The sequence below is a fragment of the Canis lupus genome, chromosome 16 (genome assembly GCF_048164855.1).
Source record: "Canis lupus baileyi chromosome 16, mCanLup2.hap1, whole genome shotgun sequence".
Taxonomy (NCBI): Eukaryota; Metazoa; Chordata; class Mammalia; order Carnivora; family Canidae; genus Canis; species Canis lupus.
Window position 1 is genome coordinate 28985406 of NC_132853.1, and position 16204 is coordinate 29001609.

At 47.6% G+C, this 16204-nt stretch overlaps 1 protein-coding gene across 19 annotated transcripts in view; it reads right to left on the minus strand.

The window, feature by feature from the left end:
- The window catches only part of MSI2 (musashi RNA binding protein 2), a 392747-nt gene that overhangs the window by 257693 nt on the left and 118850 nt on the right, over positions 1-16204 (minus strand). For all 19 annotated transcript variants that reach the window (XM_072779887.1, XM_072779891.1, XM_072779885.1 and 16 more), the window contains one exon: positions 3114-3206. In XM_072779887.1, the coding sequence (XP_072635988.1) occupies positions 3114-3206 (93 nt within the window). The remainder of the gene's footprint in view (positions 1-3113; positions 3207-16204) is intronic.

Sequence of the window (16204 nt, forward strand, 5' to 3'; positions counted from 1 at the left end):
ATAGCAGTCTTACCCATCTTGATTGCCACCTGAAATAAACAGTTGAAGCAGCTGCCATCTCAGGCACGATGGGAAGAGGGAGAGGAGAGAGGAATGACAGCAAGGGAAACCTAGAACTCAGGTGGCAAACCCTGAATGGAGTCTTAGAAGGATGGAAAGTTCTGGATATGGAGGAAGAGGAAGCAGGATGTAAATTCTGGCTGCTATCCTGCCTTACTGGTGTGACCTTCCTTGAGGCTTTATCTCCCTCACCCTTATTGTTCACCTTTGTCAAGGGGCTGAATGACACCAAAATGCACTGTACAGATGAAATGAGGCAACATATATCCAGTTCTCAGCACTGCCCCCAGCCCATGGAGGGACACAGTCTCTTCCTTTCTTTTATACTCTTCCCACCCTAAGTCCATCCTATAGATCAATCCAAGGTTGGAAGAGGGCCCAGAGTTTAGGTTCTGTTATCAGACAAGCCTCGAGGGGGGAAATCTGCACCCAGCTATACCTTTCAGGGGTGACCCTAAATCAAAGACTCAGTCCAGCTAGACTCCATTTATCAAACTATAAAGTGAGTAGGACAGGACCCCCACCAGCCTCCCAGAGAAGAATTAAATGAAATAATACAAGTCAATGGCCTGGCCCAGGACCCAACACAGTATATACTCACTAATAAAATTACACCTTGCTAATTTGCAGTTACCAATCTAAAAGGAGCCCCAAACAACTTTACAGCTGGGAATGTGTTCAAGCATGTGAGTCTATTTGACACAACTACCTGTGTGTGTGTTCTGTTTTCCTCAACCAGAATATAAACTACTGAAGGGTAGAGTCAGTATGTCAATTCACCATTGGATTGACTCACTGCCTTAAGGCACAGCATCATGGTCTCCTCTGTTTTGATCACTCTGGACTCAAATGAATGACACCAGAATCCAGAGAAGTGGTGGGTCCTGTTCAAGGAGGCACAAATATAATACCAGGCACCAGCAAGAGGAGAGATAAGCCCCTCTGAAGACAGACCCAGATAATACAAAGAGCACGTGTATGAAACAACCTACAAAAACAAGAGCACAGAAAGTGTTATGGTTTTGATATATTCAAAAGCCTTAGTCCTTTAATAAAACACCTGATAAGTTTATACATCCTGCTGGAATCTACAAATGTTACTGCTAAATTAACTGAGCAGCTTTAGACCCAGCGCAGACCAGGCCAGGGAAGATGGTCTGTGAATGCCTCCCTGACAAGAGGAGAACTGTTCTCAGGGCAGGGATGGTTGCTACCATGGGCCTGCCCAAAGCTTGCAGAGCTTCCCACTGCTGGCATACTGAGTCCCGACTATAAGTGTTAATGCAAAAAGACAGAAAGAAAGAGAGAATAGGAGAACAAGGCAATGAGAGAGGGGGGGGAGGGAGGGAGAGAGAGAGAGAGAGAGGAGCCTGAAGGTGTGAATGTGCAGAGGTGCACAGTCCAACTTCCCTGACAATCATGAATAGGACCATGAGATTCCAATTTATGGTTAAAAAAATAAATCCCACCTCATGTTTGCAAACACTGCTCCTGGCCTAGTTTTAGAGGCAGAACTGTAGCAAAGGGGTGCACACTCCAGAGCCTTCCATTACACAAGCTGGACCTGTCTCATTTAATTACTTCCAGTCTCTCCCCATAGGCAGGGTGGGGCTGGGTGGTAGACAAATCCCCCGCTGGTGCTTTAAATACGTCTTGAAGAGAAGTACATGGTCACCAACGCACTCAACCATTCTTCCAAACCGGCCGGAATGAATCAGCCCCCAACTGGCAATGTAAGATGGTGCCATGGGGAAGGCGTCTTTCATAACCAACCCGGAAGGGCAGTTAAGTGCCATTCTGCATGCAAAGCTGGGCTGGAGGAGGCTGATGTCTCTTTGTTGTATGTCTCCCAGCCATGCAGAAATTGATTATTACCAGAGACAGGAAAATCTCCGTTTTGAAGCTGAATAGTGATCACTGTCCTCATCCCAGACAGTAACTCACAACTGGACAAACCCGGGGACGAGGTCAGAGCTGCCCATTACCTCAAGCAAACAAGTAAAAGCACAGAACCTTCAGACCGGTCAGTGGGCAGCAGTGCCTTGTACCACCCAGCGCAAGCACAACAGCTGTCATGGGGGAACATGAGTGACAAAGCTTAGAACAGGCACAGTGCCTTCCACCCTCCTGCCGTATCAGCCCTGCAACAGCAGAGACGCAGACCTGTGCAGAGGAGACCATCACACACCCAGACTCCCAGGACAACATCCACAATTACTCAAAGATGCGGGAAGCAGAGGCCAGCACAGCCATTCGCCTGGAAGCCTCCTGGGACATGGCAGCCAGAGGAGGGGTATCACACAAAGCCAGCAGGGACAGTCTCCCCGACAAGCTGCCATGTTGGAGCCCCGGGACAACGCAGCCATCAGAGAAACACCACTTTCCAAGGCACCAGCTCCCCCCACCAACTAGAGAGAGGCTGAATTAAAGCACATCGCCCAAGGTTACACACCCTATCTGTCCATCTCTGTGACTCTGTCTGTGACCTACACACTCTCACACTCTGGTTCCTGACTGATGGGGAGGGCGGGTGCGCTACACTGTTCCCAGCCTATTCTAGCAACAGAGCCCAAGGGATAATTTTACTTCTGTCTCACATACATTCTGACAGGTACAGGCCCAGCATCTTTCCCAAGTCTCCTCGGGCATCTGACAGGGGAAGGTTCAGCTGCAAAGGACCCCAGGGAGCCTCCTCTTTTAATGTATCTTCCAGAAAGGCATAGAATGAAGCCCAGCACCAACTCACAGGCCTCTAGCAGCTTCTGTGGGAGCTTCTGTCCTGTGAGTCACAATCTTGCATCCCTCCCAGCTGCTGCCACCACCGGCTCCCAGTCCAGGCCCCACGTGGCCAGTAAAACCACATTGAAAGGCCACTCTGTCTATTCCTGCAGGCACGTGGGGCACCGTGCCGACCACAAGCCGGACTCTTCCATGTCAGCTCCTGACAGATTTCACTTAAGTCTTGACAACCAAGTTCAAGGACAAGGTTCTTGAGGGCACAGCTGTGACAGAAGGAAGGGCCATGGCAGCAGCCAGCCCCACACACCACTTACCTTGCCAAACTGCTCAAAGTATTGCTTTACATCTTCCACCACTGTGTTCGCAGATAATCCGCCTACAAATATTTTCTTTGTTCTTGTGACCATCTGCAAGAAATGACAAGAGGAGGCCATGGGTTAACTAGGTTATCTGAAGCAATGCTCACTAAGATTCTGAAACAAGCCACTCTCCACGTTTCTCTAGAAAGGCAATTTTAGATAAATTTGAGCTGTATGGACATCTCAGAATGCTGTGGAGACAGCCACGCTGGATATCTTGGGCCTTCAGGCCACAACCTGTAAGCTTGAGTTTCATACAGACACAGAGTAGACTTCAGAACCTCTAAGCCATAATACACAGCTTCATTTTCATTTCTAGCACAAAGAGAAAAGTGGCACGTCAAAGCTATTTTAAACCTAAGAGATGTGAACAGAAGAGAACTATGTGCATAAAAATCTGTCGCCCAGAAAGTACCATAAAATTTGTCAATAAGAAACACACACATCATTCAAACATAAGGGTGGGCTGTCTACACCGAGCTGTTCTGAGTGCTGGTTCATGTCTGCCATCAAGACAGATGCTGACCCTGCACACAGGGGCCACTCTCCAAGCCTGATCCTTATTCTCCTTCCCCTCTTGATTCCTCATTATTTGCCTTGATTCACCCTACGCCCAATCAGGCCCAGTTAAGCCCCAGGTATCCACCCCTTTGTCCACATAAGTCCTTCTCCCCAGAATGCCTCTCTATGCCTAAACCTCCCATGGCAAGTTGTAACCATCCTGTAAGATCCAACGACCTCTAAAATGCAAGCTATCTATATAGTTCCCACATGCGAAAGCTGTCCCCTCTCTCTTCTGAAACTCTAACGCTGTAGCCACCAGCCTGTCCTGGCACCCACTTCTTCCCACCTAGTGTCAAAGTCATGGATAATCCTGTCTTTCCTACTTCCTCCCACAGACAGTAAATTCCTGATTCCTCCAGGTACCCTCCACAATGCCAAGTACAGAGCCAGGCACACATAAGCCCACACCAAATATCTGGTGGATGTGAAAACAAATGAATGTGGTCACATTTCAGAATTCCACCAGTTCCAAAGCAAAGGGAGGCAGAAGTTCAATGATACAAATGATTTAGAGACAGAACCAAGTATCATAAGGAAGGAGCCAAAAGTGAAACAAGAAAATGAATCTTGTTCTGAACACTGAGTTTAGGCTGTGTAGGTATGTAGGTGGGTTTTTTTTTTTTTTAACATGCAATAACAAATTTAAATGTTAAATAAAAAATGTAACACGCTCAGTGGGTACAGGGTCTCACCATTGTGGCTGCATATGATAAAAACCCAATGTCTTAACCTGAGGGGAGAAATTCTGTTGCAACGTACATGTGTATCAAATCATAATGTTTGTACACTTTAAAGATCTTACAGTTTTGTCAGTTACACCTCAGTAAAGCTGAGGGGAAAATGTTTTATGAGAATATATAAATAAAAGCATGACTGAAACCCAGAAATAAGGGAATAAGACAAAACAGATTTAAAAAAAAAAACAAACCCACCATGTCATATCCGGTCTATTACAATTCGATGTGGGATGCCTAAGTACAGGGGCCATGGCTGCCAGGATCCCCGCTGTCCCCAAGGCTGAGCCATACTAGCAGAGGGAATGTACCAACCACCCCACCTCCAGCAGGAGCTCCCTGGCTGAGAGACATCTGGTTGGTGACAGGCAGGCTGTGCCAAGGAGCACTCCACTGAAGTCTGATCCTGTGCTTTGCACTGTGAAGTCCCGGACCAGAGTGCCAGTCCCACCTAAGCCTGAACTCCCATCAATCGGGAAGCCTGGCTGCCATGAATGGGAGGCTCCAAGACTGCAAAGAGCTCAGATTTTGGCTTAGTGGCTTCTGGAAGGGACATGTGCCACCACAGCCCACTGACAGAGCTCCATCTGGAATGTCCTTGTAATCAACCTGGTACACTATTTTAAGAGGACATTGTCCTAGCAAGTCTGCACACTTCCTGTGGGCTCTGAGAGACATGCATTGGTTCCACATGTGTTTAAAGCTGTGATTTACTGCTTTTCATCTCTTTTCAGATGAACAGGAGAGACAGAGGAGATCGTGTACATGAAAACATTCTGTGACAGTCCCACCAGTGTCTGCAGTGCCAACTCCAAGAACCTCTCGTTAACCAGTGGGCATCTTATTCTGCTCCATGTTGTCCATCTCCCTTCTCAGCTATTCGGCAGGTCTACCCTGGCAGAACAGGTACCTACCCATGAAGGTGACCTACCTCTCCAGATTTCAATCTGTCCCTACACTCACTCACTGACCACCAAATTTGACTACCCTAACTTTCCCAATGTGTTCATTCAACAGATACATTAAGGGCTAGGTGTTGGAGCCTACATTCCAATACAATGTAGAATTTAATCCACTATAAAATGGAGATATAATAATTAGCCTACCACGCAAGGTTCCTATTAGGACTAAATTAAATAACATATGCCAAAGTGTCTAGCAGGACATCAGGCAGATGCTAGATAAGTGGTCACTGTAACTGAATCCAAAGTCAATTACTAAATTCTTCCTTCAAGCCCAGAATAAATGTATGGCAGAAAGAGACTTTACAGAAAAATCTTTGATAAATCAACTCTGGGTGCCCCATTTTCTTCCACTGTAATTTCAAAACCACTTTCCTGAATCTCTACATGATTTCAGATGGGCAAAGCCTCCCAATAGTTTCATTTTAGATTTTTCATTCCTGTTTTTTTCCCTATCAGCCAGGTAATTAAATATCTATAAAGAAACACTACTGTGATCCACAAGCATGCACTAGTGGAGTTCTCAACTTAAAGAAACTCTAGAGGAGCATTCTATAAAATGAACCCTATGGTGCCATTTATACATTGTTTAGAGCCAGGGTGGGTAGAGAGCAGACCCTATTTATATTCCAAAATGTTCACACGGACCCAGATAATTAAATGAGTAACATGTCTTCATTCCAAATAACAGAAGTCAACAGAATGTTCATTCCCCAGTAACTGGTTAAATGAAAAGGCCCCGTCTTACACTCTCTACAGTCTCTCAACAGCCATAAACTTATCATGCCAGAGCCTTAAATGCTGGGGCAGACATCCAGGTATAAACCACACAGTCCCAAAAAAGTCTGTAAAATACTTTTTTTAGAAGGATGAGAAATCCCAGGCCCCAAACACCGCGCTAAAATGTCCAAGTTACTAAAACATCCTCTCCAGGAATCAGCTCAGATACAGTGATGGATCCCACTCTTCAGCAAACACTAAGGGAAACTGGTTTAATCAAAACCTTCCAGACGTGAAAAGGCCAGTGGGAAGATGTGCAACACTCTGTTAGCTGCTCACCAATGTCTTGGCTTTGTGAGGGGGTGGGCAACAGGGCTGTGCACTGTGACCTCTCTTGCCAGGGCACACTGGAGGAAACAGGAGTGATTTACTTTGGGAATCCTGATGGCATCACTGCTAAATGGACTATGCAGTGCTTGATGATTTGCATTCTGTAGAGACACAGAAAGCAGGCGGAGGACTCTAGAAACACACTCTTCCACTCAGTTTCCCTTCTACCTCCAGGGCTACCAAGAAGGGCAGGACAGGAGTGGGGCTAGATGTCCTGTCCAGGCTCCCAGTGGGTCTAAAATGGAGGTCCTCAGAATCCCATCGATACTATCAAAGTTTCTGTGTCCACGTTGTCTGCTCGCATGTGCACGTGTGTGTGTGTCTGGGGTAACTCTCTGGTCCCAATCCTTCAGTCTTGGCTTCGACTTGCCCCAGGAACCCCTCAGCTCCTCCAGAACTTAAAGCCTCTTCTGACCTCAGAAACAGGGAACAGGACAAATTACTACTGGTCCCCCTGATTCCAGAGTCCTTTGCATTATAAAAAGTCCTCTCTACCCACAGTGGAGAGAGCCACCTGTGCTTTCTTCCTGCCCTAGACCCTTTGAGTAACTGTTTCCTAACCCACAGCCCTCACACCAATACAGTACTGAACCACACAAAGCAAGGGAAGCTGGTCACTGCACACCAAAATGCTCAGGCAGCCCCAGGCGGTCCCCACAGTGCACCCAAATGGAAAGAGCCATCCATCTGTTCCAGAGAGGGCTCACTCCAAAATCCATTAGGAAAGTCATCTTAAATGTCCTTTGCGTGGAGTTTTTGGTGGGAGGGATTGTAGAAAACACTTTTTATCTGAATGCTTTCCACACTTTGAGACACCAGATACCCACCAACAGCCCAGCAACCGCTTGGGGACAGCCACCTCCCCCAACAGATGCCCTTACTTTTATGGTCTAGGGCGGCCCTCTGAGAAGTGGTGTGTGTGTGTGTGTGTGTGTGTGTGTGTGTGTGTAGTGTGCATCAGGGGGTGGAGAGTGTTCAGGCTCTCACAAATCATTGCTGCACATTTTGCATCTAGACCCATAATTTAACTAAACATCACTGCTCTCCACACCTCTTGGCTCTACAAAGAAAACCCCAGCACCCATTCCAGTTTGGAAAATTGCTATTTACACATAAGAACTGGCCAAAGCCAGCTGCTAACTAGAGCTGTAAAGAACACTCCACCTTCCTGCTTCTAACCAGAGTGCTGCTTTATGTTTTTTTTAAGTTTCAAAAAATCCCTCTAAAAAAATGTGTTTGAATCTGAAATGGTCACTCAGAGTGGGACCAATGGTTGTATTTTATAAAACAGGATAAAGCAGAAGAGTATGCGTGCATATATGTGTGTTGAAAGCAGAGGTTGTAGGTATTAGATAAGAGAAATTACTTTGAAGAATGAGTTTATGAGGAAAACTTAGCTCTAAGAGCTTTGCCCCAAAGATATTAGTTGGCACATAGGAAAACAATAATAACTAAAAATGTTTCTCATCCTGACAAATGCATGGAAAGAAGGCAGGCAGCAACTCTGGAGAGTCTTGAATGGCTAGTAAAGAAGCCCAGGGAATTTAAGTCAGCTCTTGCCATCACCACGTTCCTGCAAAGAGCTCCAATTCCCCCTCTGGTGACACATATGGGCCATCTTCACTGCCCAAGAGCAATGGCTCATTTACAGAAGCTCTCCCATCTGTGGGAGCCCCAAGATGGAGAAAGGAAGATGTAAGGGCACTAGTGCTGGGCAGGATTTCGCAAACGGGACTGCCCATCGTCCCCATTATACAGAAGGAAAAATCAAGTCCAAGCAAGTTGGTTTAGGTGCTGGTTAAAGGCAAGCAGAGTGACAAGGGAAAATGGACATGCTGGCAGATACTATGCAATTCTATCCCAGACTCTGAATCTGGTGAACATTTTATTCTTCAGATTCTTAGATGAAATTGTATGTTATCATCAAAGTATCAGTTCCCTGCATCTGAGAATTAAGCCCAGTCCTTGTATGGCAAAGATGCTCTCTCAGGGCTCACCGGGGTCACAGAAGTCCCAAACTCCACAGCCTCACTCCACAGGGAGTTTCCTCCAAGGGACGTGCCCTCTAAAACTCCCAAGTTCCCCCAGCATTTGTTTACATCTTTCCCTCCTCCCTCTAAACTACCACTCTTAAAAAAATAAAAATAAAAAATATAAAAAATATAAAAAAATAAACTACTACTCTTGCTACTATCATCACCACTACCACCACCATCATATCTGAATCCAGTGGCAAAACTCACTTAGCACACAAAAGCAGAACCCAGGTTAGGTACTAGAATCTTCTCCAAATGATTCTAGAATCACACATGGAAAAAGATGAAAGTCAGTTGACTAGAGACCCCAATATTCATGTCTACCCAGATCTTTGGAAACAGGGCCTTTGCATATGTCATCAGTTAAGGATCTTGAAATGAAATCATCCTGGGTACAGGGAGGGCCCTAAGTCTAGAGGCCAGTGCCCTTACAAGAGGAGAAGGGACATGCACTACATACAGAAGGGCCATGGGAGGGTGAAGCAGAGACTGAAGTGATGTGTCTACAAACCAAGGAACACCAAGAACTGCTGCCAGCTACCAGGAGGTAGGAGAGAGGCACGGATAGCTTCTCCTTCAGTCTTCCAGAAGGGATGAGCCCTGCCAATGCTTTCATTTCAGGCTTCTGGACTCCTGAACTGGGAGAGAAAACATTCCTATGCTTTAATGCCCCCCAAGCTATCTCAACTTGTTATGGCAGCCCCAAGAAACCTATAATGAAGACCCACCTGGGGGAGGCCCTCAGATACTAGAGACCTGGCCTTGGTTTTTCTTTGTGATCACAGAGTAGAATTCACATGGAGGAACCCACTATCATGGGGGAGGAGAACGCTACACCCACATGTGTGACAATCTGAACTTGCCCCCAATGAAGGCAGGTCACACCTGTCACTTGCATACCCACTATGGCAGGGACCACAGGGACAAGCCTCTGCCTCAAAATGTAAGGCAATACCTACTGGGAGATGAGGAAGTAAGGACGAAAGAGAAGACACCCAAATGCTGCCCACAGAGTCAAGATCCCCTGGCATAGCACTTCATACAAGAGGGAACAGCATACACACCTGACACAACCCAAGTGGCTAAGAAAGGCCCTTGTCTCCCACTGAAGGCCCTTAGTACCTGTGTCTCCTTCCACGTTCCAAAAGCTCTGCCCTTACAGCACACTCACTGCACGAGGGCTATGCCCTTCTCATGAGCTGCCTTACTTGGCCTCACGTCAATCTTACATCGGGTCTCAGCCTCTCCCCCACAGTCAAGGAAATGGAAACTCAGAGATGGTTAAGTGCCCAAAGTCTCACAGTACCAGAGTGGCAAAGGGAAGAGCCAAAATCTCACCCTTTCTATTCGCTGAAGTGTCCTGCCCCTTCATTTGTGACTAAGGTGTCTTCTTTTCTCCCAGCAGAAAAAAAGAGGGGCCGAGAGAGGAGAGGGTACCATGAGAAGCAAGTCTGACTCTGCCCTTTGCAAGCCTGAAGCAAAGATGCAGAAATGACAGGCCAGACACTGCTGGTGGGGATGGACACAAAACGGCACAGTCCCTCAGACGGTTACACACAGAGTTACTACTACATGACCCAACAAGTCCACTCCCAGTACATACCCAAGAGAAATTAAAACATATGTCCACCCAAAGCCTCTCACACAAAACGTTCACAGCAGCATTGTTCGTAAGAGTCAAAAAACGGAAACAACCCAAATGCCCATCAAGGATGAATGGATAAATTAAGTGTGATGTATCCATGTAATGGAATATTGTTCGGCCACAAAAAGGAACAAGATACTGACATGCTGCAACGCGGATAAGCCTCCAAAACATTACCCTAAGTGAGAGAAGCCAGTCATAAAAGGCCACACATACTGTAGGATTTCATTCACATGAAGGTTCGTGACAGGTTTAACGCCACAGCAACAGAAAGTGGATTAGTGGTTGCTTGGGGTGGGGGAGATGGGATCATGATGGTGAAAGAGTATGAGGTTTCTTTTTGGGGTGATGAAAATGCTCTAAAATGGACTGTGGAGATGGTGCACATATCTGCAAATATACTAAAAACCACTGAACTGCACTCTCAAACGGGTAAATTGTATGGCCTATGAATTATATCTCAATAAGGCTGTTCTTTTTTCTTTTTTTTTTTTTTTTCCTGAGAGGCCAAAAAGATCCCTGAATGCAAAAAGGGCTTAAAATAAACCCAAGTGCCCCAGAAAGCATGCTCTCCCCAGCTACTGCATCCGCCAGCCACTTCTACATGCTTAGCTTCGCCCCTGGTTGACCACTGGACAAAGGTGTAACAATATTTGATGTTGCCAACTGCAGAAATTAATTTAACTTCAGAGGAAACTAATTATAAATATAACCCCAAATGTTTCTCCAAGCTCGCTCTCTCCTCATCTACAGCTATGAGCCAGAGAGCACTAGGGTTCAGGCTACAATTTGGCATTCCCTCTAAATAGCTTTAAAATTGGAAGGAAAAAAATAGCCTTCATCTATATGGGCTGGAATATAATTTACACACAATTATCCAGCATAGTCAGGTTACAACATTACCCCTGATTAAAACAACAGTAACTCACCTAAAGGAGAACGTGCTCTTGTAATGAAATGATCAGGCTGTTCAGGCAGGCTCCCCACCTCCAGCCCGGAGCCCTCTGCCTGGCTCCCTCCCAGGCTAATTTAACAATACTACTTCCTCTGAACCTTGGGGGGATGCAGCCACCCGCAGAGGGGTGACCCGTCCACAGACTGGTATCAGAGAGTCATATCCTAGACAGTGGCGCTCAGACTAGGGACACGGGGTGGTGCGGGGACCAAACAAGGTGCAGAGATGGAGTGTTGCCTTGGAAGGCACAAGAAGTTAAGGATCGTGACCCAAGCGTCAACCGACGCTGAGCGGCGAGGTGGCTGGCCGGCCGTCACTCTGATCACAGGCACCTGATCTGCGCCCACAGGTGGCTCCTCCGTCACTCCACCCTTCTTGGAGCCCTCACCCCCTATGACTTGCCACAGAGTGAGTCACGGGAGGCCCCACCAACTCTCTCCGGTCTTCTAATGATTGCCAATACGGAGATGCAATTAAAACCCATCATCTTTTACAGCAGCGGTATTAAGCGAAATTAAGTAAGTACCCTTTACTGTTGCTGAATTTGCGAGGAAGCCACGCATCCCTGCATACGAAAGAGGTGCTTGCAAAGCCCCAGCAAGAAGGCCAAGGCAGATTCTCAATAAACCCCAGAAAGGTGGGGAAGAAGGGTCAGCCCGGATGGCGGGGCTGCTGGGAACTCAGTGCCTTCCATCTGTGCCTGTCACCCCCACCGTGCAGCCTGGTGGAATTCTTTGGAGACCTGGAGGACGCCTCACGGTGAGGGGCAGGGCCCTGGAGATGGGGACACCGATCACCCAGGGTGCCCAGCCTACAGCAGTGATCCAAATGCCACAATGGCCGTAACTTTAAGACCCGTTCTCTGTGCCCACCTGCTTGCACTACCAGGCACATCGGTGCAGACGTATGGCAGGGCAAATATCCACCCTGGCCCTGGGATGAGATTAAGTCAAGTCTCTTGGCAATTCTGGGCCTCACTTTTCCCTTTGAAAAATGGGCCTGAGACCCTGGCGTGGGCAACACAAACTGAGGCGAAACTGTGCGACCGGAACTCTAAGAAGGCCAAACCCAGGCGTCTAACCCCAACCCTGCTGCAGGCTGGCCCGGCATCTGCCTACAGACCAGGCCGCTGGGCACAGCCTTCAGAGTACCCCTCCCCGAGCCCCACCGGGAAGCACTGGCCAAAGGGAGTGCGCATGCTCAGTTCAGGAAAACAGGAAAACCAGGCTTAGGAGGGCATTCGGTTATCTGTATTCTGGGGAGGACTGCCCCAGAGAAACTTCCAGAACCCACCCCAGTGAGAACAAGACCTGTTCTCATCTGCAACAACCAAAGGGCTCTTCTTAGGAGGGAAAGCGTAAAAACTTTGCTGGCAGGCACGCTCTGAAGCCAAGGCGGCCCATCCCCCCACCCCTCCAGTTGATTTCAGGAAAAGAACAAATGGCAGCCTTAACCCTTAGCCTTGATTATCTTCATTAGCATATTTTAGATGCACACGGCAATCAGTTCTTGATGAGCAAGTTTTACCTAATCCGCGGAGCTGAGCCAGGCTGCAGGTTCGCGACACTCCCGTTGCGCAGTGGCACCCAGCCCAGCAGCACCTCACAATCTCCTGGGGCTGCTGAAAGCTTGGTGATACCTGCCCCACCCTCGGGATGCTGGTCTTATTGGTCGGCAGTGAGGCCTGGGCATCAGTCATTTTTTCCAACATTCTCCAGAAGATTCTAAGGTGCAATCAGGGTTCTGTGAGAAGCAGCTTGAACCCCAACTCAGCCATTTCCCTCCTGTAATTGTAGGCAAGCCACAAGTAAAGCGGAGGCAACTGCTACATGCCACGGAGCTGCCCTAGGCCTCATGAGAGATGAGTATGTGAAAGAACCTGGCACACAGTAGGTGCTCAGAAAATGACTGCTGAATTATAGGAGAGTGACCCTGGAGACCAAGAAGGACCAGAAGACAAACTGCAGAGAATAGTCTGTGGCAGAGAGACATACCCATTCATTCATTCGCCTATCAGATGTGTTTTGAGGACCTACTATGTGCCAAGTGCTGTGCTAGGCTCCATGTATGTTAAATGGAATGAGATCTGGTGTCTGCCTAACTCTGGGAAATGAACAAGGGGTAGTGGAAAGGGAGGTGGGCGGGGGGGGTTGGGGTGACTGGGTGATGGGCACTGAGGGGGGCACTTGGTGGGATGAGCACTGGGTGTTATGCTAAATGTTGGCAAATTGAACTCCAATAAAAAAAAATTAAAAAAAAAAAAGATCTGGTGTCTGCTCTGAACATACTCACTGTCAAGGAAGAGGCTGTGTTATGGTAGCAAGGTGGAGCTTTGTGGGCACCGGGCTGGGCATGACCTGAGACTTGATGGTTAGCAGGAGGTAGCCAGGAAAGAAAGGGGAGAAGGACCTCCTCAACAGAAGCAGCAACATCTTCAATGTTGGCCAAAAGGCCACAAGTGGACATGAACGAATGTGGCCAAGGTGTTGATGGAATGCAAGCAGGAGAGGGGCCAGGCTTGACAGGGAAGGCCCTGCAGGGAGGAGACAGAAACCTCCAAAAGGCTGAAACAGGGAAGCCACCCTTCACTCGGGAAAGAGAAAAGCAGGGTCGTCGTGGGGGGGCTGGGTCATTTAACGCTAAGTGTTGGCCTAGGCAGGAGTGGTGAGGAAAGCAAGCACCAACTAGAATGAAGGCACCTAGACACAGTCCAAGTGACATGTGTGGGGCCTGGGGTCAGCTTCCCATCAGCAGGTCTCTCCCTATTCTACCATCCACAGTGCCAAAAACATCGGCAGGGGGCGGGGGGGGGGGGGCGGGGGAGGGGGTTGAGGGGTGGTAGGGGAGTGCGGGGAGGAGGAGGGCAGAAGGAAAGATAAGCACATTGCACCCTTGGTGTGGTCGCCTTTGGAATCACACTCAGCCATCTGTTAGGTCATAAATTTTACTCGTCAAGAAAAAGTCAAATTTCCCCCTCCCCCAGGATGTGCTGGTCTGGCCCTTGCCACCTGCCACAAGTAACTTCCTTTGAGGGATAAAGGGGGAGCCAAGGAGGGTTTGTAGTGAAAGAGAGGAGCCTAGGAAACCATGAGCAAGGCTTTCCACCATTTATTAAATATCTTACCCTCAAAGGGATGGAAGGTGATCTTTCTAAATCCAAGAAAGTTTTTATGGAGACTGAAAAAAGCATCAGATTTGGAGATTCTGGAGATGAGGGCCAGGTTTCAATCCCAGCACCCCAAGCCAGCCAAGTGATAAAGTAGGAAGAAGAGCAACCTAAGAAGTTCAATCCCAATCATATATACTAGGTGATCCTGACCGAGCTTCTCCAAACTTGGGTTTCTCCTTCTACAAAATGAGATTAAAAGAGTTACACATGAAACGTGCTTAGCATGGGGTGGAATGACAGGCACATAAAAGTGCTTCTCCGCAGTTCCACTACCTTCCCTTCCCAAGTGATTTCGTCCCTGTTCCGCTGTGAATGGGGATCAAACCTTCCCTGCCTGCCCCACGGACTAAACAACAGAAAAAAAGCACTTGGAAAAGGCACAGAGCAAACTCTGTAAATTTAATGACTAATTATGATTCTACTTCTCTCAGATTTCTCAGACACCACTTCGAAATCAGCCCACATCCAGTGGCAGCACTGGACAACCATGGTATTCCAAAGGCACCTCTGGCAACAAAGGGTGCTATCTCAGCACCAAGCCATGTCTTTATTTGCCTTACCCTAGGCAGCCCCTTACCCTATGAAGAGTAACAGACTGTTTTACATAGGAAGGTCATTCTCCATAAGAGATAAAACTGTCTATGCCTCGGAGGTAATATTTCTCTGCTACACCAATATCCTAGTAGGTCTGTGCTCTCCTCATGCCAAGAACATATTTCTATAAATCCTCACATAAAAGAAAACTTTATTTTCCAGAGGGACAAACTAGGTGGGGGAAGGAAACAACATTCATAGCGAAAACATTCACCAATCAAACAGAATGCTTGCCTGCCAGGAACTTTACTAAATGTGTAGTGTTACAGATGTTTTATGGTCATGATGTCTGTTCTATTTAAAATACTTGCACTAAGCCAACCAAACAATAGAAAAGAGAAAAAGAAAAGACACGTCCCCCAACGTGCCCAACCCAGCTAACTGGTCTGGGCTGGATGTTTATTGAGGCAAAGAGGTGACTGGGGACCTGTAACTGTCAGCCAAAACGTGGAGGGCTCATTTCATAGTTCACTCTGGAGGGCTGTCAAATCAGCCACACGGCCCAGCAAATGGCGCACGGTCTCTCAGAAGGGCACTTCATCCTGGAAGACCAGGGTCTTCTATGGGAAAATTGCTCTGCACCTGGCAAGCGCTTAATAAAATCTAGTTCCCTTCCCTCAAGGAAAAACAATCTGCCCAGTTAAACCTCATTTGTCCAACAACATTCATTCCCTCTACAAACATTTGTTCAGTGCCCGCTATGCATAAAGGTATTGAGCTAGGGCTTCACAACCAATCCACTGCAGTCAGGATGCCCCCCCACCCCTCAAAATGGAAGCCTCCTAATGGAGGGCTGTGGTCAATCAAACCCCCAAGAATGGAAGCGTCATAAATTCAAGGACTTTTGTCTGTTTTGTTCACCAGTGTATACCAAGCACCCAGGAGAATGCCTGGCATACAGTAGGCACATAACATATATGGGCTGAACAAATGAGTGAATTAGTACTTCCTGCCGTGAATCACCCAGTCTGTGGATGATTCCAGGCCCTTGAGCACCCATCTCGTCTCCTTTCTCTCCCTTTGGGTAATTCTGAGAACTCCTTACTGCTGGCACAATAAGACGAAAGGCTTCATTCCTGAGAACAGCTGGCCAAAGTTCTATCTAGGAGCCACAGAGAACACAGGCTGCTACACCAGACGATCCCGCCAGGCGGAGGCACACATACCGTCTCCTACGATTCAGACACACACAGCTGGTGATTTGTTAGAGGGATCTTTATATATAAAAAGGACAACTGGGGATCCCTGGGTGGCGCAGCAGTTTGGCGCCTGCCTTT